The sequence below is a fragment of the Rhinatrema bivittatum genome, chromosome 8 (genome assembly GCF_901001135.1).
Source record: "Rhinatrema bivittatum chromosome 8, aRhiBiv1.1, whole genome shotgun sequence".
NCBI classification, from domain to species: Eukaryota; Metazoa; Chordata; class Amphibia; order Gymnophiona; family Rhinatrematidae; genus Rhinatrema; species Rhinatrema bivittatum.
In genome coordinates this window covers 42,139,718-42,166,263 of record NC_042622.1, presented here as the reverse complement: position 1 = coordinate 42,166,263, position 26,546 = coordinate 42,139,718, and the positions used below count along the sequence as shown (strand labels likewise).

The window sequence follows — 26,546 nt, the reverse complement described above, 5'->3', positions numbered from 1 at the left end:
CTGTCACTGGCTGGTCCTGTACTCTGGAATACCATACCACTTGAAATAAGACTACAGACAAATCTGAAATTATTCAAAACTAATCTGAAAACCTGGCTTTTTAAACAAACATTTTATAAAGATAAAGAAAAGGAGAAAAATAGTTGAGCGATAAGGATGCACCAAGCTAGAAGTTTTTAGTAACCTACATAAGCACATTAATGTTAAAATCAAACTGCCTAATTTGTTCCTAACAATCAGGTTTAACTTACACACCTAGTTTATTATTTTAAATTGTTACCATACTATGATGGCACACGAGTAATTTGTAATTTATACCACCCATATTTCTCTTTATCATGCCCTTCTGTAAACCGTTGTGATGGTATTTAACTTAACGCCGGTATAGAAAATGTTTTAAATAAATAAATAGTGGCGTCCCACATAGCCAGAGTTGAAAACGTTCAAGCGGACTTCTTGAGTTGGACTCGCTTAGATCTGGGCGAGTGGGAGTTATCGGAGTCCGCGATGCAGCTGATTTGAGATTGTTGAGGATCCCCTCATGTAAACCTAATGGTGACTCGTCAGAATGCCAAAGTGTTTCGGTTCTTCAGTCGCCAAAGGAGGCAAGAGGCCAAAGGGGTCAACGCTCTAGTTTTCCCCCTGGTGGCCCCGGAGTGGCCTTGATGTCTGTGGTTTGCGGATCTAGTCAACCTGGCGATGGATGGGCCGCTTCGCTTCAGCCACCTTGTCTAGCGGCATGGCTTTTGAGAAGAGGCGTTTGAGAAGGAAAGGGTATCTGGAATCGGTCGTCACTATGTTACCATCTAGAAAAAAGTACTAACCTGTCTTATGTTAGGTTTTTGAGTCCTAGTGCTCCGTTAAGGGCGTGCGTCCATCCAGGGTTTTAATTCCTGACATTCTATCTTTCTTGCAAGATGGCTTCACCAAGGGCTTGTCTCTGTTTGCTTAAAGTACAGGTGACAGCGCTGGGCTCTCTTCATGGTAAGATTGATGGTTCTCCTATTTCAGCTCATACGGATGTCATTAGGTTTCTTAGGGGACAATGAATCTGCAGCCTCCGGTTCGGAGATCCTACCCATCTTGGAATTTTAATCTTGTCCTTAGAGGTTTGTGTGAAGTTCCCTTTGAACCACTCTGGAGGTCTACATTGAAGGATTTGACTCGTTAAAGTGTTTTTTCTAGTGGCCATCTGTTCGGCCAGGAGGATTTCTGAATTGCAGGCTTTGTCTTGCTGTGATCCTTTCCTTCAGATTTTGGATGCGGGAGTTTGCATACATATATAGTATCTTCTTTTTTAGCAAAGGTAGTCTCAGCGTTTCATGTCAATCAATCAGTGGAGCTTCCGGCCTTTCCTGCATTATCAGTGTCCAGTCCTCAGGCGAGGGAGCTCAGACGTTTGGATGTGCGGAGAGCTTTGTTGCGCTACCTCGAGGTTACGAATGAGTTTAGGAGGTCCAATCATCTCTTTGTGCTGTGGAGTGGTGCGAACAAAGGTTCCAAGGCTTCTAAAGCCTCTATTGTGTGTTGAAGAAGGCAATTGCTTCTACATATATCACGCGGGGTCGTCCAGTTCCGGAAGGTTTACATGCTCATTCAAGCTGTTCGCAAGCGACCTCATGGGCAGAAGCACAACGTGTTTCTTCACAGGAAATTTGCAGGGCTGCCGTCCCTGCGAACGTTTGCAAGACACTAGTTGTGGGGGATACGGGATCCTCTTCTTTTGGCGACATTGTTTTGCAAGCGGGATTCTCCAGGCCCCACCCTGGGTAAGGGCTTTGGGTCATCCCAGGAGTCTGAACTGATCCGGGAAAGGGAAATTGGTTCTTACCTGCTAATTTTTATTCCTGTAGTACCACAGATCAGTCCAGCACCCGCCCAGTTAGGGAAAGGGAATATTTAGGGGAGAGTCGTCCGCTCAGCTGTAAGATTGTTCTCTGATGCGTTCAGTGTTATTGGATTTTGTTTACTTGTTCAAAGTTTGTTGCTATTTTCTGCTTTGAAATAGATATATACTGAGGAACTGCAGGGAGCACCGGGGGTATATGATGCAGTGTCAGTGAAGCTTTTCTCTGTCTCCATCTGCTGGCCAGGGGGGAATGAACCCAGGAGTCTGGACTGATCCGTGGTACTACAGGAACGAAAATTAGCAGGTAAGAACCAGTTTTCCTATTTACAGGATCTGGAGGCTTTTTGCCAATAGGAATGGACAGTTTTACCACATGAAAAAATAAAGGACTTCATTCACAGCTATCACAAAAGACTGCAAGCTGTCATTGATGCAAAAGGGTGCAATACACAATATTAAAAACTAAGGGTATGCAAACTTGAACAGGAATATTTTATTATGTCCCTTATTGCTATGGTTTGTTTAATGATTGTGCTTTTCTGTGAATACATGACAGTGTAATTTGAAACATTAAAAATAACAGACGTGTTTTGTCTGATCACTTAAAATGCTACACATCTTTACAAATTCTGCCAGAGGTCTGTAAGCTTATGAGCACAACTGTAGTTCAGAACCAGCAGCAGAGATTCAGGGAAACCTCTGATGCTTGAAAAACTGGAGAGAGTGCAACATTTGAGGCAAAACTCTGTTTATCTCAGCAGAAAATGGACTTTGAAATAAGATATGTGAATGTTTCATGAAGCCTACATTCCTACTTTGATACAGAAATTTGCATACGATTGACAGAATTTATGTGAATTTCTATGCGATAAGTACACAAATAATGGAGATTGCTTTTCTCTATAGGAAACTAGATAAGAAGTGGAATCAGCTGGTGATCACAGGCAGGAACAGTGACAGGGCAGCTTTAAAATGCTTGATGACGTTACAGAGTGCTCTGGATTCCCTGAGATTTCAACTGAACTGTTCTATTTCCCTATGGGAAATAAAAACAAAAAACAAACCCAGGGATTTTGTGTGTTGGAGCATTAAGGACACATTAAAAATATGAGCTGGGGGTCACAAGGTGCCCTACGATGTGTGGCAGAGACTTTGGATGAATGGTTCAGAAGTTATTAGGAGGACAGACACACGATGATTTCTATGGTCAGTTTCTGCATCGGAAACTAGACTGAAAAAAAGAAAAATAAGACGACAAGTTTACTGGTGACATGGAGACTGCACGCGTGACTGAGTGTACTCCTGGCTGAGGTTGGGAACGATTCAGTAGCCCTTTGCACATCTCAGGCCAAAAATGTTGTTTGCTTTCAGACATGAACATGTTTAGCAAAGATGTACCAGCGTTCTGTTTTTGTTACACAGATTGTGGTGTTTCTGCTGGCTTTCAGTTGTTACTGTTTCTTTGAACAAATCTTGTGCTTTCTATGACGCACGCCTTCCTTCTCTCTCCCTCCCGCGTCCAAAAGAGGGCAGTATTGATCCTGGTGGTTTTGCTGATTGCCGGAGGACTTTTCATGTTTACCTATGAGTCTACCCAGTTCAATGCGGAGGGTTTTCTCTTGGTACTGGCAGCTTCGTTTCTCGGAGGCATCCGCTGGACCCTCACACAAATCCTCACGCAGAAAGCAGAGCTGGGTAAGCGCGAGTTTGAGGGGGTGGGGTGGAGAGGCAAGAGGAGTGTATGTCTTTAACGATACCATTTGCAGGTGGACCTGGGTTCCCTGCATGTTGGCCCTTCCTGCCCTCTGCAGCATGATTACCCTATGTCCTGGTTCCCCAGGTCAGCGTTATAGGAGAGAAACGCACTCTTCATTCACACTGTGGAAATGTCGTCTTTCTCCTAGTCTGAAAGGCTCTCTTCATCTGCAATGTCCTCTTCTGACTTTCTTGCAGGTCTTCAGAACCCAATTGACGCGATGTACCATCTGCAGCCGCTCATGTTTCTCGGCCTGTTCCCCTTGTTCCTTATCATCGAAGGTATCTGCACTGTTCCTGGAATAGAGGAGGCGTGGGACTTCCACCAGAAATCTCTCACTCAGCAGCAAAAATTCTCAAGATCTGTATCTTTGGTGCCACTGTTGCTGGGTGCCAGATGTGAACTGGTGTTACATTCTTGGATTTAGATTTAGATTCTTTTACTATACCGATGCGCAAGACAATGTCTTATCGTACCGGTTTACAGTATAACCAAGGGAAACCAATAACCAGAAGAGAGAAAGTTACAATGGTGACACATGTGGATGTTGGACCTCCTTTGGTCCTGATTTTAATTTAGGGACGGGAACAAGGGACCGCAGGGCTCATCTAGTCTGCCCGTTCCTGATGCAGGACTACAGAGCCTGCTCCATTTTGGGCATTACCTTCATTTCCTCATGTCTCTCTATCCCGTGCTTTCTTAAATTCTGTTACTGAGTTGGTTCCCTCCAGGGTAAGGGAAATGCTTCCTGGGTGAGGCAGCAGACCGTGAGTCCCTGCCGCGCTCACCAAGTACAAGCATACTGCAGAGAAGCAGGCGTTCAAAGATTAATAGGAGCCTGCTGTGCGACTTGTAGTGGGAAATCCTTTGGAAATTCTCGTTAAAATGTGGAACTTATACAGACCTTTTCTAGCATTTTCATGATTCCACTTGTTAAAATCTCCAAGAGACTGCAATTTCGAGCAGCTTTTTTTTTCATGAATGTTCTGGTGCTTCGGCCCTCGTGAGACAGGACTTAAAATGAGCATTCCTGAACATACCCAGATCAGTCTAGAAAAGTGGGTTGTGTATCCCTTCCAGCAGGTGGAGTCAGAGAGCAAATACTTTGGGCACTGCCATATATACAAGAGTACAAAACAAAAACAAAACGTTACAGCTTGAGGTGCTGCAAAATAGCAGATATATCCTTCTGTTCCTTTTAATATATAATTAAAAAGACTCACCTGTGGGACATTTTGAGGCGCGCTGGTTAGAGATTTCTCCATATAAAAACAACATTATAGTGTGGCGCCGTTTCATTGACAATATTTTCATAGTGTGGCATGGGACTGAGGTCCTTTTTCAAGAATTTATGGTTTGGTTAAATTCCTGCGAGCAGGCATTGCAGTTTACATATAATTATGATCACGTTTCAGTTCCTTTTTTGGATATAAGGATCTCTCTGGATGGCAATAAATTTTGCTTCACGATTTTTCAGAAGCCAACGGATCGAAATACATTACTAGAATATTCTAGTTGTCATCCCATAACCTTGCGCAATAGTATTCCTTTCGGCCAATTTTTGAGGCTGAGGAAACTATGTTCAACAGTTCAAGAATACAAATTAAAAGCAAGAGAGATGAGTCAGAGATTCATGGATAGGGGTTACCCATTGGGGGTAATACGAAAAGCCTGTAAGCGAGCAAGATGGAACCACAGAGAATATCTATTGCAACCGAGGCAAAAATTAACAAGCAATAGGTTGACATGCGTGTTACCGTACTCTTTGGGAGTGAATGGGATAGTGCAGAGCATCAGACGACATTGGAACGTATTACAGGTTCATAATGTGTTTGCAACCCAGCCTTTAATAGCATTTAAAAGAGGAACAAGCATTAAAGATCAGGTGGTTAGGTCACATTTTAAAGTTCCAGCAAATAGATCCGAAGAAGGGAAGGGCCATTTCCCGTGCGGGTCGTGTGCAATGTGCCCACTTGCTCATTCCAACATAAATATTCCTTTGGATAAATTAAAAAAATTTAAACCAATTAGAGCAACTACCTGTGTTTCTCGAAATGTCATATATGCCATCTGGTGCCCCTGTGGGCTCATTTATGTGGGCAAAACCACGAGAGCATTAAAAACCCGTTTGATTGAGCACAAGAGTGCACTGAAACGAGGAAGGATGGAAGCTCCATTAGTGCAGCACTGCGCTGAACAATCCCATGTTTTTGAGAGTTTATATAGCACGGTTTTGGACTGCATTGAGCAGGATGAGCGGGGAGGGGATTTAAATCTTTGTTTACTACAGCGCGAACAACGCTGGATCTTCAAATTGAATACAATTGCCCCTGCTGGGCTTAATAAGGAAGTTGACTGGGCGGTCTTTTTGTAGTTGATAGGTTAGTTCCAGATTCGAGGTTAGAGTATAAAACAGCTGATATCCGGTAGAGACGGAAGAGTAGCGTTTGTGCGCCATTTTTGAAGGACAAAGCTGTAAGAATAATCTGTGTCACACTGAATCGTGAGTAGCAATGCATTAGTAGAGTGAGAAATATATATAGACATTGTTTTAAAGGCATTTATGGACTTATGTTTTTTGCAATAGAGTTTGTGAAGGAACTGTAGCCCCTGAAGCAGGCGCGAGGAGCGCGCCGAAACATGGCCAATGTCGGGCGATTTACCTGAAGCAGTGAAGAAATGCAGTGAAGAAATATAGAAGAAATACTGTTGAGAGATAAGCACAAATTGAAGCACACAATGTTTTAATGAGTAGTTGTGGCATGTTATATGGAAAATACGGGTGGTTTTAGGGATTTTAAGGGAGGCATATTTGCACTTTATAAAAACATAACATTAATTGACAAACCTGAAGAGAGTAGGTAAATGACGTGATTAATAGTGGTGAAGTCAAGAGAGGGGCTGTAGCCCTGTAAGGGCAAGAGCTCATGAGACTGCGAATACACTTACACCTTTCTGATACCACTCTCTCAGGTGAGTCTTTTTAATTATATATTAAAAGGAACAGAAGGATATATAGGAAAATTAGTTTCTTACCTGATAATTTTCGTTCCTGTAGTACCAAGGATCAGTCCAGGACACCTGGGTTGTGACTCCGCACCAGTAGATGGAGACAGACTAAAACTTGTGGGCTGAGCCATATAGGACCCTGTGCCAATCACAGCCCCTCAGTCTTACGTAATGTCAAAGTAGAAATGCAACTAGAACTAGCTACCAACTACCTTTAAGGAAACCGAACATAACGCAAACCCCTTCCGAACTGGACTCCGCAACCAGCAGAGCGCAAACAAGCGACCAGGTTAGCTAAGAAAACACTGAGCGGACTCTCTAATACTACTACGCAGTGCTGCGGGCGGGATCCTGGACTGATCCTTGGTACTACAGGAACGAAAATTATCAGGTAAGAAACTAATTTTCCTTTCCCTGTACGTACCAGGATCAGTCCAGGACACCTGGGATGTACCAGAGCTAAATTACCAAGGGTGGGAGCAGAGCAGAGAGTCCCGCTCGGAGTACCTACTCTCCAAAACCCCCAGAATCAGTAGCCTGAACCTCCAACCGGTAATGTCTAATGAAGGTATGGAACAACTTCCAGGTAGCCGCCCTGCAAATCTCCGGAGGCGACACATGCGAAGACTCCGCCCCAGACGCAGCTGGGGACCGTGTCGAGTGAGCCCTGAGGAGGCCCCCAGGAACCGGTTTTCCCCACACGAGGTATGCCAAACCAATGGTTTCTTTTAGCCAAACGGGCAATCGTCGTGTGGAATGCTGCGGCCCCTGTTCTTTGGACCCGAAAAGGAAACAAACAAAAGATTTGCTATCCGAAAGAATTCGTGATAGAAGGGATCTTCGCACAGCAAGCCTCTTTAAGTCCCTCGCTAGGGGATCAGAGGAGCTCCCGGCCGCAAAGCGGACAGCTCAAATGACTGATTCAGAAGAAAAAACGACCTTAGGTAGAGAGGAAGGGATCGACCGCAAGGATACCCCCGAGGCGAAAATACGCAAAAAGGGATCTCTACAGGAGAGAGCCTGCAACTCGGAGAAGTGCCGCGCTGAGGCAATCGCCACCAAGAATACAGTCTACAATGTGAAAACCTTAAGATTCGTACGATTCAAGGTTCAAACGGTGCCGTGCACAAGGTGGAAAAAAAAAAAAAAAAAACCCAATTAAGGTTCCGGGACGGGCAGGGGAAACGCAATGGAGGACGGAAATGCTTAGCCCCCTCAGAGAAAACGGGAGACAACAGGACCCGCCAGCAACCAAGCGCCGCCACCTGGACCCGCAGGGAACTGCATGCCAAGCCTTTGGCCAGACCAGCAGAAACCACACTCCGCTGCACGCACCATTCCTCAAAGACTACGGAGACCCGGACGTACGCCAAGGACGTAGACTGCTTCCCGGACCTCAGCAGCATAGCCATTACCGCGGCAGAGTAACATTTCCTCTGTAGCCGAGTCCTCTCAAACGCCATGCCGCGAGACAGGAGGGATCCGCATCCGCCAACCAGACGGGGCCCTGACGGAGGAGCCCCGCGAGCCCCTGGAGACGCATGGGACGCATGGTAGCCGTCCCCGGCCAACTGAATGAGGTCCGTGAACCACGGACGGCGAGGCCATTCCGGAGCCACCATGATCACGTTGAACGGGTGCAATTCTATGCGGCGCAGAATCTTGCCGAACATCGACCACGGAGGAAAAAACGTACAGTCGGACATCCGTCGGCCAGGGAAGCACCAATGCGTCGACTCCTTCTGCTCCCCTTTCTCGAAGCGAATTGAAGAATCGCGGAACCTACGCATTGTGGCCTCCGGCCATCCAGTCCATATGGGGATACCCCACGTCTTGCCGATGAGGCGAACCGCTTCGTCCGCCAGCTCCCATTCCCCGGGATCCTGACGATGACGGCTGAGAAATCCGCCTGGAAGTCGTCGACCCCGTCGATGTGAGAGGCTGCGACGTTGTCGAGAATTAGTTCCGACCAAGCCATCAAGAGCCGCGCCTCCTCTGCTACCTGTGGACTTCTCGTCCCGCCTTGGCGATTGACGTGGGCTTCTCGTCCCACCTTGGAGAATGATGTAGGCCACTGTGGTTGCGTTGTCCGACAAAACACGGACTGCCCGTCCCCTCAGCAGAGGTAGGAACGAGTGCAGCGTCAAACGGACCGCTCTGTTCTCCAGTCAGTTGATAGATAGCCCATTGGGCCTGATACGCTGACCATAGGCCTTGAACTGACTTTCCTAGACAGACTGCTCCCTATCCGGAGAGACTGGCGTCCATGGTCACCACTGTCCAGTTGGGCACTAGGAGGGACACTCCAGAGGTCAGATGACTGGAATCAAGCCACTAGGACAGGCTGGATCTCGCCCGGCCTACAAGTGGAAGTGGACGGTAGAATTCCCCCGAAAACGGCTTCCAGCGGGATAGTAAGGACGACCGCAATGGCCGTAGATGAGTGAACGCCCAGGGGACCAACGCGAGAGTGGAGGCCATAGTACCCAGGACCATCAGGTAATCGCCGACCCGTGGTAGGCGTAGCAACAGCAAGCGCCTCACTTGAGACTGCAGTTTGCACCTTCGTTCCTGCGATAGGAACACGCAGCACCGTGTCATCGAAGGTATTCCAAGGTCTGCGTGGGTACCACTTGACTCTTGTTGAAATTGACTACCCAGCCTAGAGACTGCAAGAGTTGTAGGCCCCTGGCCACCGCCAGCCGACACTGATCCTCGGACTTCGCCCGAATCAACCAATCGTCCAGGTAAGGATGAACCAATCAACCAATCGTCCAGGTAAGGATGAACCAGAAACCCTCCCGGCGTAGCTGCGCCGCCACCACGACCATCACCTTCGTGAACGTACGAGGTGCCGTTGCGAGCCCAAACGGGAGAGCCCTGAATAGAGAAAGCCGCCCTAGGACGCAGAACCGTAGGGATCGCTGAAACGACAGTTGAATGCCTACGTGAAGGTACGCCTTCGTGAGATCTAGTGAGGCCAGGAACTCTCCTGTACGCACCGAGGCGATCACCGACCAAATACTTTCCATTTTGAAGTGAGGCACACGCAGGCCTCCGTTCACCCCTTTTAGTTCCAGGATTGGTCTTGAAGAGCCGTCTTTCTTTGGAACAATGAAGTAATTGGAGTAACGCCCTTTGCCGTGCTGACAGATCGGAACAGGGAAAATGACTCCCAGATTTTCCAAGCGCCGGATGGTGTCTAGCACTGCTGCCTTCTTTTCGGGAGCCTTGCACGGCGAGACCAGGAATTTGACTGCTGGGGAACGAACAAAATCTAATGCGTAGCCTTGCTTTATCACGTTGAGGACCCACTGGCCCGACGTTATCCTGGCCCCTTCCTCGACCAACAAGGTTAACCGCGCCCCTACATTGGAAACGACGTGCTGGGGCTGAGGTGAGGGATGGGCCGGCCGCGTAACATTGTGAAGACTTGGGCTCCTCCCTGTCCACCGAAGCGTGTACCCCGAAAAGACTGCTGCCATTGAGGGATTCGGGAGGAAGCTGTCCCATAAGAAGGACCGGCAGACCTTTGAGGACGCGAATTCCTGGGCCCTCGGAAACGGGATGCCGAAAAGGAGTAGCGCGCCCTGAATCTGCCCTCGGGCAGCCGGTGTGGACGAACCATCTGCCGCCCAGTTGCGCAGCCACAGCAGGCGACGCGCCGATACAGCCGCCATCCCGGACCTAGCGGATGAGCGCAGAAAACCGTGGAGAGCATCTGCCCCATACGCAATTGCTGCCTCCACCTATCTGCCTGAGATGCTTCTGCCGCCGACAGACCTGCGTTCGCCTGAAGAACTTGGGCCCAGCGCAGACTCACTCGGATAGCGAAGACGGTACAGATGGCAGCCCGCACACCCAGGGCAGACACTTCACAAATCTTCTGGAGTTGCACTTCCAGCTTCCTATCCTGTAGATCCCGGAGAGCCGTGGCTCCCGTAACCGGAATGGTCGACCTCTTCATCACCGCAGGGACTGCGGAATCCACCTGCGGCAGTCGAAGGAGTTCCAGCGCATCCTCGGGTAGCGGGTAAAGCTTGTCCATGGCCTTACTGACCTGCAAGCGTAACTCCGGCGTATCCCATTCACTGAACAGGATATCTGTCGATGAAAAGTGAAAAGGAAATGCTACTGCTGGCCCCGTGAGACCTAAGAGCACCGGATCCATGCTTGCCTCTGGACGTGCCACCACCGGCGGAGCCTCTATTGCCAATTCCTGAAGGATTGCTGGAAGCAGCGGGGACAGTGCTTTCCCTGCGAAATAGCCGCACCACCTTGGGGTCATCCCCCTCCACGGCTAGTGTCCACTTGCCCGCGCTGGGCTGGACGGGGCCGTCCGCAGCCGCCTCCTAGGCCCCCATCAGGGGCTCCTCTGGAGACTCTGAGTCAACGGCCGATGAAGATTCCTTCTCAGACTCCTGAGGGACGGCACGCGGCGGATGCTTCCACCGCGAGGGCTCCCGAGAGCCCTCCGCAACATCCATAGTGTTCTTCTTCTTTGGAGCAGACCAGCGGGTGGCCCCCCCCCGCGACGCCCCTCCGGCTGCGCTTACTATGCTTATATTTGAAAACCCTGCACAACAGAAGCGCAAAACAGATGAAAAAAGAACCCGAATCTGAAGAAACATCCGCGGTAGCCACCGGGGATCGAGGCCCCTCCGTGGGGACCCCCCCCCGCCGGACCCCGCTGCAGCGAAAACGCAGGGGGCGGAGCTGTATCCCCTGCTGTGAACCGAGCAAAATTGTGGCTGGAATCTAAAATGGCCGCCGCACTCGCACAGCGCGGGAAAAATTCTTGGGCCTATCAGCCGAGCCTCCCCCCCCGCGCGGCGGTGATCGCGCGGTTCAGGACCGGGCCCCCCGAGGCGATCCGGACACTCCTTCTCCGCCCGTGAGCCAGGAGCTGTGGAGACGTTGCCGCGATTTTTTTTTTTTTTTTTTTAACGTGCCGAGCCGCAGGCCGACCCTCGAGGCATGCCGGCGATCGCGGCGCAAAACGGGCGGGAAACGCGGCGAAATTCCAAATAAAATTAAAAACTCAAAACCGGCGACCTCCCTCCTGCTACCGGCGCCCCCCCCCCTAAACACGGAGCGGAGACGCGAGGAAAACGGAGAGCCGGCACAACAAAAACAAAAAACCCTTTTTTTTTTTTTTTTTACAAAGCTTGCAGCTGTCCTTGGTTCTGGAGCCCTTTTCCTGCAGGGGTGAGTGAACCGGGCTCCCCGGTGTCACCCCTGACGCTGCTACTAGGTAAGCCGGGTCCTCGACCCTAGCAGCGGCCTCGACCAGGGGGGGTAGTCCCCTCAGGACCTCTCAACCCCCCTGGGAGGCAGGGCAGACAGCTTTACTAACCAAAGAAAACACCTACTTTGAGAAGCTCACCGAAGCTTACCTCAAAAACACCAAGTTACATAAAAACTAACCGGACCTGACCGACTAACAGAATCATGCCAGGCAGGGGCTGTGACTGCACCTGCACCATCTACTGGAGACAGAGTAAGACTGAGGGGCTGTGATTGGCACAGGGTCCTATATGGCTCAGCCCACAAGTTTTAGTCTGTCTCCATCTACTGGTGCGGAGTCACAACCCAGGTGTCCTGGACTGATCCTGGTACGTACAGGGAACTGCTATTTTGCAGCACCTCAAGCTGTAACGTTTTGTTTTTGTTTTGTAGTCATATATTTGAGGTTTTTTGAGCCAGTATATATTATTAGTTTGTCATATATACAAGAGTGCCACCTGCAGTCCCCTCAGTATTTCTCTGACTCCAGCAGGTGGTAGAGATGCACTCCTGCAGTCTTTAGTTTACATTTTTTTATTTAGTTTGAATTTAATTTTTTGGTTTATGGTCACTTCCTGAGGTGTTAGGCACCTTCGTGGGCCATCCCTCAGTAGAAGCCGGGCGTCCGGGGAATTGGACATTCCTGTCAGAGTTTCGCCTGCCACAGTTCAATGTCTGACGACCATGGGCTCCTGACTACTCACCACCGTCTCTGCTACAGCTGCTCCCTTGTCTCCTGCAAGAGCTTTCTCTGTCTCTTGGTAAAGTTTAATTAAAAAAAAAAAAAGCTGTTTTCAGAGCGGCTGACTGACAGTCTTCAGTGCTGAGGTAAGGAGAGGTGCAGGAGGGACTGGGCCTTCTAAGGCTGGCCGGGGAAGCTGTCAGCAGTGTTCCCCTCAGCTCCCGGGGCTCCGGGTCGTTTCTGAGGGCAGGGGTGAGTTATTCTTAGTGTGCCTTGTTTACTCGTCGCTCCCCTGCTGGGGGCCTAGCGATTTCACTATAGACAAGCTCCTTTCCTGTGGCACGGCTGCGCGCGTTTTTTTCTCCTTAGCCGGTAGTCTCTTGTCCCGCAGGACGGAAAGTTGTGTGGTTTTTTTTTTTCTGGCCCTGCCTGACTGAAATTTTCGCCGTGTTGCGGCAGCGAGCATTTCTTTTTTTATTCGCACCTTTTTCTATTTCCCCTCAGACTATCTGTGCGCTGTGACGAATAGACCCAAAAACAGAATCGCAGGCCTGCCACGCGTGTGGCACACACGGTCAGGCATTAGATGCGGCCTCCTTATGTGCATCGTGTTCCCCGGGGTTAGAGGGCTCTTCAAAGCTAATTGCCTCCTCCCTCGTGGAGGGACAGTCTGTCTCGCCTTCTCCTTCGTGGGAAGAGGATTCTTCGCCTGTTCTAGCCCTGGTGAGGGAAGACCTCACCGGGGGAACTGATGATATCACCCCAGGCGACTCTCCAGTGGGGGAGGGGGACCTGGAGGGGTTTTCCCCAGAATTTGTCCTCCTCATGCACCAGGCTTTCCTGGCAAGAAAGCACTCGGCGGTAAAGAGGTCCGGTCTCCTGGGGACAGGTTCGGACCCGCCTGAGAAAAGAGGTCTGGGTGCGGACCCTCATCAGTGCCCCCCTGATCAGGCTCGCCCCACAGGGGATTCATCCCAGGGTCAGGAACGACGCCGGCTTCTGGGGTAGTCGGGGCGGCAAACCTGGATCCGTGGCCGGATCCGGCTGATGTGGATACTGATGATCCGGATGAGCCCGATGACCCTCCTGCGGAGGGGGATGATCCCAGGGTGATGATGCCTTATTCCCCAGGTCCTGGAAGTTCTGGGACTTAAAGTTTCTCAGGAAGAGTCCGACAACGAGGGCGTCAGTCCTGTCCGCGACGGCATTAGGGGTCCCACAACATCTTTTCCTCTGCCTAAAATGGTCCGCAAACTAGTGACCCGGGAGTGAGAGACTCCAGATTCCGGGTTGAAGATGGGCAGAGCTATGGCGAAACTGTACCCGTTATCGGCTGACGTTTTGGTTTTACTTGACTATTCCAAAGGTGGACGCTGCGGTCTCTGCAGTCACGAAAAAGACCCCTATCCCGGTTGCTGGGGCAGCCGCCCTTAAGGATATGCAGGACCGCAAGCTGGAGATCCAGTTGAAGCGAGCATTTGAGGTCGCTGCGCTAAGCCTCTGGGCGGCGGTTTGCGTTAGCCTGATGCAGAGGGCCTGTCTGTGCTGGGTCCAGGAATCGGCTGCCAGTGCCGGTACGGGCGACAGTGGGGCACTGCAGTCTGCCCGCCTAGAAGCAGGCATCGCTTATGTTGCAGATGCTTTGTATGATCTGGTGAGGACCTCGGCGAGAGGTGTGGTGTCCATGGTGTCAGCGCGGCGTCTCCTCTGGCTGCGAAATTGGGCAGCGGATTTGTCCTTCAAGTCCCAGCTTTGTAATCTACCCTTTAAGGGCAAGCTCCTGTTCGGGGAGGATCTGGATCAGCTGGTAAAGCTGCTTGCCGAATCCAAGGGCAATCGGTTGCCGGAAGATAGAAGATCTTCTAAGAAGGTCTTTCCTCCTTGAGCTAGGTTTTGGGACTCTTGCCGCTACAGAGCGGGTAGATACTCCGCACCTCCTGCTTCGGGGCGCCAGCAGTCCTTTCGAGGGGGTCACCGGCCCGGAAGAGATTCGGGACATATTGGGGCAGGAAGCAATAAAAACCCCCAATGAAGCCACGAGCACCCATTCCATCGTTGAAGCTGTCTGAGGCAGATTATCCAACTTTTACACGGAATGGGCAAGAATTACATCAGACCGCTGGGTCTTAGAAGTGATCAGAGACAGCTATGCCCTGGAGTTCTTGTGCCCGGTCCAGGAAGTGTTTGTAGAGTCCCGAGTGGCCTCAAGTGTCAAGCAAGAGGAGGTCCGGGTGACCCTGCAACGACTTCTGGAGCTCAAAGCTATTGTCCCAGTTCTGGAGGCTCAACAGGGACGAGGTCGGTACTCCGTGTACTTTGTGGTCCCCAAGTTTTTATTGTTGAAGCTACTTTTTTGCAGACACGATTCATGGAGCAGTTTTTAGCAGTTGATTCGGTTTGGTTTTCCAGGGGCGAAGTGGAAGTCTGGAATATTGGTTGGTTGCTACCCTTCGTTATTTAGTTCTGTTAGCATGGGCTTGGGTACAGGACAATGCTGAGGGACTGCAGGTGGCACTCTTGTATATATGCCAGGGCCCAAGGTTTTTGCTCTCCGACTCCACCTGCTGGTAGGGATACACAACCCACTTTTCTGGACTGATCTGTGGTATTACAGGAACGAAAATTAGCAGGTAAGAACCTATTTTCATTTGCTGGGGTCTGCTTTAGTGTATTCCCCAAGGCCTTTGTTTCAGCCCTGTCTCTTTGCTCTTCTCGTCACGTGCAGGTCTACACGTCTCCACCTCAGAGAAGCTGTTCAGGTACAGCGACCCGAACCTGCTGTTGTCTCTGCTCGGAACGCTTTCTCTAGGTGGATTCCTGGCATTTGGACTTGGGTTCTCTGAGTTCCTCCTGGTCTCTAAGACCTCAAGCCTCACCCTCTCCATTGCTGGAATTTTCAAGGTAATGTCTCTGAATGCTGGTACTGAGGGCTGCTATGGTACAGAGGCAGAATGAGGGGGCGGGGGAGAGGTTTACATGCAGGCTCTAGAAAAAGCTCCAGAGGTTCCCTGTCGCACTATTTAGAGGACAGTAAGTGCCCAATGCTACGAACCTAAGGAGGCCTCTTCCTAGTGACTATGATAGTGTGAGGAGGATGTGGCTCAGTGCCGACCTCTCCCTAGTGACTCTCACACTGTAAGGAGGTTATGGATCAATGCTAGCATCTCACCAGTGACTGTCATGGTGTGAGGAGGCTGCGGCTCTATGTTGGCCTCTCCCTGGTGACTTGCTTACTGTGATCAGTCTACAGCTCAGTGCTGGCCTCTCCCCAATGACTGTGATATCACAAAATTACTGACTGCATAGATAAATATGGTTTAATGAGGGAGAGTCAACATGGACTTTGCAAAGGGTCGTCTTCAATTATCAATTTACTATATTTTTTGAGGGTGTAAATAAACATGCACAAAGGTGAGCAGGGTAATATAGTGTATTTGGATTTTCAGAAGGCATTTGACAAAGTCCCTCATGAAAGACCCTTCAGGAAATTGGGAGGTCATGGGATCTGAGGCGCAGTGCCTATTATGGATTGGTAACTGGATAAAAGGAAACCAAGGGTAGAATTAAATGGTCAGTTTTCCGAATGGAGAAAAGACATTAGTGAAGTACCCTAGGGGTCTGTATTGGGACCTGTGCTATTTAGCATATTCATAAATGATCTGGAGAAAGGAACGACAAGTGAGGCGAACAGATTTGCAGATGACGTAAAATTGTTTCAAGTCGTTAAAACAGCAGCAGAAGGACCTTGGAGCTTCCGGAAGAATCTTCTCTTCTGAGTGAACAAAGAGTTGAATGGTTACCTGAACCCCAGTTGCAGTGGATGCAAGGAGAGTGCCCCAGGGACTGTAGGCTTGGAGTTTGTCAGCTGTGAGCATCGAAAGGGAGGAATTTGTTGTAATCTGCAGTAATTTTTAGTTAAATTCCTTAGTTAGTGATGCTAGCAGCTGTCAAAGAATTGAAACTGTGCTGTTAGGCTTACAAATATAGCTGAAACAGTTTAAGGTAAGAGAACTAAAGATGACGTGACTTATGCTGCTAGGGATAAACAAGTTATATGATAGAAGCTGATTATCACCATATACAGTCATAAATACGTTGTTTACTGCTTAAGCTGACTGTTAGTTCATGTAAGTAACGTGGAACTTATGCATAGGTATTAGGTACATGAATATTGATATTAAGGGTATGGAGAGTGACAGCTCATTTGCTAAATTGCTTTTTATTACCTTCTGTGGATTAACATGGGAAGTGATCTTCAGGATATAAGAGTGAACAACTTCCCTATTCTGGCTGGTAGCTTGCTCTCCAGGATGCTTGCAATCTGAAAAAAATAAAGGGAAATAAAGCTGCACCTGCCTCAGTTTTTATTTCTGAAGTATTAATTTCTATATAAACGTTGGCAGTGAAACACACAGCAAGCTGTTTGGGGCCTCAGGTATTTTCCATTCAGGGCAATATACCACACAGTTATTAGCCAGATAGATGTGAGAAAGCCAGCACTTATCCCTGGGGATCTGCCAGGTACTTGTGACCCAGACTGGCGGCTGCCTGAGATGAGATCCTGGACTCGATGGACTTTGGTCTGACCCAGAATGGCACTTCTTATGATAGTATAAGGAAGCTGTAGCCCAGTGCAAGCCCCAGTGACTGGCCCAGCGTCAGGAGGCCCCAGCTCAGTACTGACCTCTCAGTAGGTATTGTGTCGATTATTCATCCAACCCTGTATGGTCCCTCTTCATTCCTCTTTATCTTCCTTCCTTTCCGCTTCCTGCAGGAACTCTGCACCTTGCAAATAGCCACTCACTTAATGGGGGATGAGATGAGCCTACTGAATTGGCTTGGATTTGCCATCTGTATCTCAGGGATTGCTCTTCATGTTTCTCTCAAGGCCTGCCGTTCGAAAGGTAACTTCCAGAAATTTAAGCAGTAGGGGGGAGAGCAGCAGGAACTGCTCCTGCAGTCTTCTCTGTAACACAAGGATGCTGTTTCAGGTCCTTGCCTTGCTCGTCACATTTGCTTGGTGCACCGTGGTCTATGCATACACATTGCTTGCTTTAGTTATTTCTCTCTGCTCTTTGGAATCCTAAATCTTGAGTTGCATCTTTTGGTCTGAACTCTCGGCCATGGACTCTGCATATGAGAGACGACTGACAGTCCAGATGGGCACCCAGAGTAAGAGCAGTGTGTTGAAATTACCTGATGCTCTCCAGTGGGGGTGTATCTGATCTGAGGAGTCAATGAGCTGGAATTAGAGTACACAGAATGCAGCGTGGGATTTATAGAGTCCGAGGGGACAGTATCAGCAAACCTGTTTACACAAGAATCCTGCACGCTCCCTGCCAATCCCCTATGTATGCTTGACTCCATCATGGGCAGATACTCAAGCTGTGTTGCACTGTTGGTTATCTGTAAGCTCCAGGCTGACCTGTCACACATAAGAGAAGCTGAGGGTGAAAGGGGATAGACCCAGGACTAATCTAAGGAAATATTTCTTTACAGAATTCAAGAAAGCATGCGACAAGCATAGGGGATCTCTGAGGGGGAGTGTAGGGATTGTAGACCTGAGCAGTTGGTGTGGATGGGCAGACCAGATAGGTTTTATGTTTTTTTTTTTTTTTCTTCTGCCATCATGTTTTGGTGTTTGTATATAATATCTGTGCGTCTGTCTCTCCCAAAGGTGAGCAGGCTCCCAGACTTTACCGGAGCACCGGCTCAGACCCTGACCTGGAGCTGCTGTTAAGGACCAGCAAATCTGGTGAGGAGGAAGAGGATGAGAGGGGCATAGACGACAATGTGGTGACCCACCAGCAGGGTTGAGCTGGTATGAACAATGGGGGTCTTGGCTGAAACTGCAACTCTTCATGCTCAGGAAAACACTGGGGGTTTAACAGACTGGAGTGCACCAGAGGAGGAGACTGCCCTGACCATGGCCTATAACTCCCAGCATGGGCAAGGTCAGGTACTCCGTAATAGCCCCGATCTGCCAGCTTGCAGCTGGAAAATGGCTGGGTCATCCTTTCCTCGTCACCGGGGTGAAACGATCAAATGCCCAGTCTGTAGAAAGGGGGGAATGCGCCAGGACTCGCTCTGTTGCAGTAAAAATGTCCCGGATTCCGTTATTAAAGAAGAATCCCTTAATGCTGTAGAATTGCCGTGCACAGTATTGTAAAATACTCTCTCACGTTTCCCAGCTTTCAGATCGGATGCTGCTGGCCAGAGTTGGCTTCGCTCTCCCCGGGGCTGGACAACTCTTCTGCCTTGGAAAGTCACAATAAAAAGGAACTGAAGAAATCATGTTGTGGCTGTGTTGCGAAAGTGTTCCCTCCCCTTTCCCCAGATCTTCACCCCGCCCCCTCATTTGCATCTTCTGTTGGGCCTCTTTTGTATTTGATTCTTCAGCAAGATATATATATTTTATATGTATATGAAAAATCTCCAGTTGCTGGTACAAGTGGGTTATTTATTGGTAATGCTGGTGGAGGGGGGGGATGTGGTTAAGTAATTTGTGATATTTTTCTTCTGTTAAACTGACCAAAGCATGACCTGACAAATGTGCAGGCACTTTAATGACATCCATTTTACTTGTGCTTCTACAAATGACAAGGAGGAAATAGGTGAAACATTTTTTTAACTATGATTTCTCTGTTGGATCACCTTTTAGGCTTCCTCTTTTCTTTCCTGGATCTGAAATTTGCAAGAAGTTGCTCAGATCCTCCCTTGTTTCTGTTGTACAATAAGTTGCTTTCCTATATTGCTTTTCATGAAGCCTGTATCTTAAAGAGCTTTACAAGACCATCCTGTGGTGCAGTAGCCAGTAGGTGAGGGCACAATAAAGGAAGCTGGGGAGAGGGATTACCTTCAGGAGTAGTGATGGGGACCTATTAGAGCCATGGCTCCCGGTTCAGTTCTTTGTCTAGACCTGTACTTAGTAACTAGGGGCTGACCTTATACATGAAAGTTTATCTTCCTTATTGTCCATGCCAGAACCCACCCCATACACAAACACCAGCAGATGGAGACAAAGGGAAAAAAAATCTCAAAGCTGACTTCATGTTCATACCCCAGATCAATCCAGACAAGTGGGTTTATGCATCCATACCAGCAGATGGAGGCAGAGAATAAAAACTTCAAGTCATAACCGAGAGTGCCACCTGCAGTCCCTTCAGTATTTCTCTGTCTCCAGCAGATGGTAGAGGTGCAATCCTGCAGTCTGTTAGTTAAGAAAGGAAAAAAAAATTAAAAGATAGTAAAGATTAGAGATGTGTTTTCATTTCGTGGTTCGGTTTGGGTCCCCCATGGATAATTTTGTTTTTTCTGTGGTTCGGGATTTTTTGGGTTTTTTTTGGTGGTTCCCAAATTTCGTGCACACTAATGGGAGTTAGTGTTCACTAACATGAAATACAAATTTTTCTGAAATTTCAGAAAATTTTATTTAGTTTTTGAGCGCTTCCGAACCACGACGAATTAGACAATTTCGTTGAAAACAAATGCACAGCTCTAGTACAGATTAGAGAAAAGAAGATCAGAGCTCCCAGAGGTATTAGGTACCTTCGTGGGCTATCCCTCTGGTTGAGTAGGGGGTTGGATATCCCCAGCCAGGCTCGACCCTTGATTCTAGGGGGAGGGAAAGCCAGGAGTCCTGGCCCCCCCCTCCCCCCCCCTGAGGGCCTCCCACCCAAGCCGGCCTGTTGCAGTGTCCTGGAGCCCCAGAAGCAGGAGAGTATACCTTTGTATCTTTTTCTCTGAGGGGCTGGGAAGGCTGGATGCCTTTAAGGGCTGTCGATGAGTGTGTTTTTCAACTCCTGCGGCTGTGTCAGCTCGGCATTGGTGTGAGGAGAGTCTCGTGTGGCTCATGCTGACTGTTCAGGACCTGGAGCTGGGATAGCGGCGCAGCTGCATCGGCTTTATCTTTTCTCCTTGGTTTATTTTTTGCCGCGAGCCATGCCGTGTCCCGCTGAGCATGGGAAATCCTGTTGGGCCTGTGGGGGGAAGTGCTCTTGCCTCAATGCAGCCCTTCTCTGCCCTGGCTGTATCTCTGGAGGCGAGGGAGCCTAGGGTGGTTAGGTTATGTCTCAAGGACGAATTGTGACCTCTCATCCCTCAGGTTCTGGAAGAACTGGGGATTAAGGTAGCACAAGAGGACTCCAACATGGAAGGGGTAAACCCAGTGTAGGAGGGACTGTGTGGACCGCCGAGGACATTCCCCTTGCCAAAGCAGGTGAAGAAGCTGATTGACCGGGAGTGGGATTCCCCAGAAGCTGGATTGAAGGTGGCCACGGCTGTGGCCAGGTTGTACCCCTGCCAGAGAGCACCTTAGGGCTGTGGAAACTACTGAAGGTGGATGTAGCGGTGCCCGGTAGTGATGAAGAAAATGACCATTCCTGTGGCAGGGTTGGTGGCCTTGAAGGATGTTCAGGACTGGAAGTTGAAGGTCCTGTTGAAGAGGAAGTTTGAGTTCTCGGCTCTGAGTCTTAGGGCTGCAGTCTTCGCCAGTTTTAAGCAGAGGACTTGTTTGTGCTGGGTGCAGAAGGCACAGGAGACGGCTGGAGGTACCCCTGCGACTGCTGGCCAAGAGTCAGCTGATCCCGTCCCAGTCCTTGTGCTCCCAGATAATCCAGTTCGATACCCCGGATGGGCATGGTGTTTTTTTACCCCAGAAAGGATACTCAAGTTGCAGTTGCAAGTGGTTCGGCTGCGGGACATGTCTGTCCCCAAGGTCTGGGATTATTTGCAAGTCCTAGGGGCCATGGCTTCTACGCTGGATCTGGTACCTTGGGCTTTTGCACACGTGTCCATTACAGAAAGCTCTCCTGTTGGAATCCGATGTTGGAGGAGTTTCAAGTGCTGTTGCCGTTCCAGGAGGAAGCCAGGTTCAGTCTCTCATGGTGGCTATCGTGGTCCAATTTGGAAAAGGGAGTGGATCTAGAGGTTCCGGACTGGGTGGTAGTGACCATGGATACCAGTCTCAACAGTTGGGGAGTGGTGTGTCGAGGTGCAGTGGTCCCCAGTGGAAGCATCCTGGCCAATCAACCGTCTGGAAACAAGGGCGGTTCGGAGGGCGCTGTTGTTTTTTCGCCCTCAGATTCAGGGTCGGGCAGTGCGTGTGTTCTCTGACAATGCAACGACTGTGGCTTATATCAATCAGCAGGGTGGAACGAAGAGTCACCTGGTGGCTCAGGAAGTTCACAAACTCTTTGCCTGGGCGGAGCTTCATTTAGCAGCTCTCGCAGCATTTCATGTAGCAGGTGTGGACAATGTGCAAGCAGATTATCTCAGCAGGCCACAACTGGACCCAGGAGCAAGGGAGTAGTCGGCGGAGGCCTTTGCGCTCCTTCGGTGCGCAGGTGGGTTAAGCCTCAGTTCGATCTCATGGCAACAAGGAAGAATGCCAAGGCAACCAAGTTTTTCACCAGTGAAGGGAATTCGGCTCCGCAGGGATCGACGCCCTAGTTCAGCTGTGGCCAGAGAGGCTCCTGCTATATGTCTTTCCTTCGTGGCTGCTTGTAGGTCGAGTGTTACTTTACATTGAGCAGCATCATGGACAAGTGATCCTTGTAGTACTGGAGTGGCCGCGCCATCCGTGGTTGACGGATCTGGTGCAGCTAGCGGTAGATGGGCCTGTTCAGTTAAGCCATCTGAAGGGGCTGCTGCTGCATTAGGGACCCATCTTGTCGGAGCAGGTGGATCGCTTCTGTCTAGCGGCTTGGCTTTTGAAAGGCAATGTTTCCTGTTGAATGGGTATTCTAAGCCGGTGATTTCTACTCTTCTTCAGGCTAGAAGATCCTCCACTTTTTGGCATATATCAGGGTTTGAGGCCTTGTGTGGGATCCATGACTCTTATCCCTTGCAGGCAATGTCTTGGCCTTTTTAAAGGCGGGCTTGTCGAAAGGTTTGGCCTATAATTTTCTCCAAGTCCAGGTTGCATCCTTGGGTTGTTTCAGAGGAAGGTTGCAGGGAAGACCTTTAACTTCGCATCCGGATGTAGTGTGTTTTTTGAAGGGAGTGAAGAATGTGCATCCTGAAGTCTGTAGACTTTGCCCATCCTGGAATCTTAATTTGGTTCTGTGGGTCTTGTGTAGTCCTCCTTTCAAGCCATTGAGCATAGCTTTCTTGAAGGATCTTACTCTGAAGGTGGTTTTTCTGGTGGCGATTTGCTCGGCAAGATGGATTTCTGAGCTCTAAGCCTTATCGTGCAGGGAGCCCTTGTTGCAGATTTCTGATCATGGACTCTCGTTGCAGGCGGTTCCTTCCTTTTTGCCCAAGGTTGTATCTGCTTTTCATCTTAGCCAGACAGTGGAGTTGCTGGGGTTTTCTCATTTGAAGCCCGATTCTCCCCAAGCGAGGGAACTTCATCTTTTGGATGTGTGTCGGGTTCTCCTAAGATATCTTAAGGTGACTAATGATTTTCGGACCTTGGACCATCTTTTTTTATTATTCAGTGGACCAAAGAAGGGTGGCAAGGCGACTAAGATTACGATTTCTAGTTGGTTGAAGGAGGCGATTGTTTTAGCCTATATTTGTAAAAGTCGGCCGATCCCTGAGGGATTGCGGGCACAGGCAACCTCCTGGGCGGAGTGTCAGTTGATGTCGCTGCAGGAGATTTGTTGGGCAGCAATGTGGTCCTCTTTGCCCACTTTCACTAAACATTACCATTTGGATATCAGGGCCCCAGAGGAGGGCGCCTTTGAGGAAAGTGTGCTGCGTGCAGGTCTTTCAGGATCCCACCCAGTGTAAAGGGGCTTGGATACATCCCACTTGTCTGGACTGATCTGGGGTATGAACAGGAAAGGAAAATTGGTTCTTACCTGCTAATTTTCGTTCCTGGTAAACCAAAAATCTGTCCAGACTCCCGGCCCATTCTGATTATTGTTAGAAAGACCTCTCCTGATTCTGGATGCTGTCAGTGATGCAGAATTTAATTTTGTCCTGCAGAATATAATTATAATATTATATATTATATATATTATATATTATATATATTATATATAGTTCTCGCTTGTTTGAGATTCAAAATTCTTTTTTTCTTGACCATAGTTCAGGGGTCAGTTTGGTTGGGCGTTTGAATTTGTTCCCCAGCTCTTTTAGAGAAAGAGATTCTGGCAATTTGGAGTTAGACATCTTGACTTGGGTCCAGATCAATACTGAGGGACTGCAGGTGGCACTCTTGGTTATGCCGCAGTGCTTCAAAGTTTTTATTCTCTGCCTTCATTTGCTGGTAGGGATGCATAAACCCACTTGTCTGGCCTGCTCTGTGGTATTTCAGGAATGAAAATTAGCAGGTAAGAACTAATTTTCCTTTTGCCACCCCCTATACCCCCCGTAGGGGTCTTGTGCTGCTTTTAGCTCTTCCGTATTTCTTACTCCAGCTGATGGTGCAGACATGTGGACTGGAGCTGCTTCCAGGAAGACTTTTTAGGCCTAGGTTCTCGGAGCATAAGCCGCTCGCAGAAAGGCTTCTTAGGCTCAGGTGCTCGGAGCATAGGATAAGTCTTAAGAGGCGCACCAGATGATGGTCCAGGTTGGATTGATTCTCTCTTCCCCCTTGAGAACCGCCACAATTGGGGGTCTGTGTACTCACACTGATGGGTCAAGCACTGGGTAGACCTGGGTGACTTTGTTTTCTTGGTGAGTCTGGCAGCAACCTCTCCCTTTATTTCTGGGAGAGCAAAAGGGGAGGCAGTAGTTAAAAAAAAAAAACAAAAAAAAACTTACAGCACAGCCTTTTCCTTGGACTGCCTCTCAGTCTCCTGTGCTCCTATACTCGATTTGGACTCAGTCAGGGGGTCTGAGATGATCCATTTGCTCTGCTGGCTTCCAGTATGGCTGCAAAAAGAGGAAGGAACGCAGGAAAGACATGGTGGCTTAGCGTGTGAATGGGTGCATTCTGCCTGGCTTGTAAGTAGGCAGGCACCAGGTGGGCAGGTCTGAACTGCAACAGGGCAACACCCTACCCAAAAGCAAAATGGGGTGGTTTGCCCAGATTGAGCCGTGGCCTTTATGGTAAATGGAAAAGGGCTTAGTCTGCACTACTGTTTTGGCTGGATCATCAGCCATTTTATTGCTGCTTCATCTCAAAAATAAATAAATTAAGCATGGCAAATGCTTTACTTTCCTCTAATAGTCAATCATTAAATGGGAAACTGCGCCTAAGGTGCAGTGGAGTGGGTAGGAAAATTGGTGATTATTTTATCATACAATACACAATACACTTATTTACAAGTGTAGAAGTTGTACTTACGTGTCTAAGAATAAGCAATAAAAGCATACAAGATTAGAGTTGCATTAATGTTATATACAAAGATACTTCCCCTTAGTTGCCAATGTGAGTCGTATATATCTTTGGAAAGATGGAAACAATGTTGGAAAACCAGAAAAGTTCATCAGGCACTTCATTAACCACTAGAATGTTCAAAAGCTTTTCTTCGTATCTGTTCTTTCTCTGATTTCAAACAGCTTGAAGTAGGTCTTTTTATGTTGATTCTGCTGGCCTTTGTCCTAGTTTGTTTTCTCTGGGCTACTCCCATGTGTTCTTCAGGCCCCAATTGTTTGTCCTTATCATATCAGCAAACACTTAGGTGTGACCAAGTGGCTACTGTCCTGTTTTCTCTGATCTCTGCACAGTTAGCCTCCTGCCTAAGTGCTATTTAATATATCTGAACTCATGACTTGTTGCTTGTTACAAGCAGGCTAAGAAAAACAGCATATTTATTCTCACAACTTATAAGCCTTATATCAAATAATTTCACTAGCAATATTAGTGATTCTCTGCCCCACTAATTTCTATTATCGTACAAAGTTCTTCATGTAAACTAAATACTTAAAATAATTTCCCACATTAAGGAGAGGAAGCAATTTGTAAGGGGGATCCCTTATTTCTGGGTGCTCTTACACCCACCCCCCCACCTCCCTTGAAGAGTTTCCTGCTACTTCTGATTGTTAGAGATGGATTCTCCTCAGTATGAGACACCTGGTTTGAGCGTTAAGGTGGCCAAGATAGTGAGGGATCTGTATTCCTTTTCCAGGGTTGATTTCAGGAGGAAACAAGGAGATGAGCATTTTGGCCTGCTCCAGCAAGAGTGTGCAGGTCTCAGAGAGCTGTCAAGTCCACTTGATGAGGGTGCAGGACTCATCATAGGCAAAATCAGAACCTGTCTTTCCAGAAGATAATGGCAGTGCAGCATCCTTGACTCTCTTCAGTTGTTGTTCTAAGGGTCTCAATTGTGAGTGTGTAGACCAGGAGAGGCTGAATTTGGACGCAGGAATCCCGAGAACTATTGTAGCTTCCTCCCGCCCAATCTGGCTGGGGCTTGATTTTTTTTTATTTATTCAATGTATATTCTGCCTTTCAGCACTTCAAAGCAGATTACATTCAGATATTGTAGTAATTTCCTTATTCCCAGAGGGCTCACAATCTAAGTTATTACATCCCACCTGTTTGGACTAGTCTGGCATGAACGATAAGGTGTAATTTAAACTTGCCTGTTAATTTCCTTTCCTTTAGTCCTGCCAGACCAGTCCAGAAGCCACAATAATCTGATAAATTCAGAAAACTAGCAGCAAGTACCTCTGAAGGTAATTATCCTAATCATGATCTTGGTATAGATATTTATATAATTCCTGGGTCAGTGACCATGGAATGAAGTTTCTTAGCTGTATCATGTTTTGGTTTCCAAATCAATCAATTTCCTTCTATTGTCTTAATTTTGACATAGGCTCCTGAAGAGCTAAAGGCAGAAACAGATTGCTGCAGGGGGAGTGAAGCCAGCTTTAAACGTTTTTCTCTGTCTCCATCTGCTGGCAGGGAGTATGTAACCCACTTGTTTGAACTGGTCTGGCAGGACTAAAGGAAAGAAAATTATCAGATAAGTTTAAATGTCCCCCTTCCTGCAGTGATCTCTTTTGATTGTGTTGCAAATTTTAAGCAGCATGCCAAACCCAAAGTCCCTTTCCTTTGAAACTAATCA

General features: G+C 48.4%; 1 protein-coding gene across 4 annotated transcripts in view; it reads left to right on the top strand.

Moving 5' to 3' along the window:
* Positions 1–19,702, top strand: part of SLC35C2 (solute carrier family 35 member C2) — a 46,241-nt gene extending 26,539 nt beyond the window's left edge. Inside the window, exons 5-10 of one of the 4 annotated variants that reach the window (XM_029614900.1) lie at positions 3,376–3,544; positions 3,803–3,886; positions 15,308–15,483; positions 17,357–17,486; positions 18,260–18,403; positions 18,774–19,702. In XM_029614900.1, coding sequence (XP_029470760.1) covers positions 3,376–3,544; positions 3,803–3,886; positions 15,308–15,483; positions 17,357–17,486; positions 18,260–18,399 — 699 coding nt within the window. In that variant the 3' untranslated portion in view covers positions 18,400–18,403; positions 18,774–19,702. Of the gene's footprint in view, positions 1–3,375; positions 3,545–3,802; positions 3,887–15,307; positions 15,484–17,356; positions 17,487–18,259 lie in introns of all 4 variants that reach the window. The other 3 variants (XM_029614901.1, XM_029614898.1, XM_029614899.1) reach the window with 3 other exon arrangements.
* Positions 19,703–26,546: the final 6,844 nt, after the last annotated feature.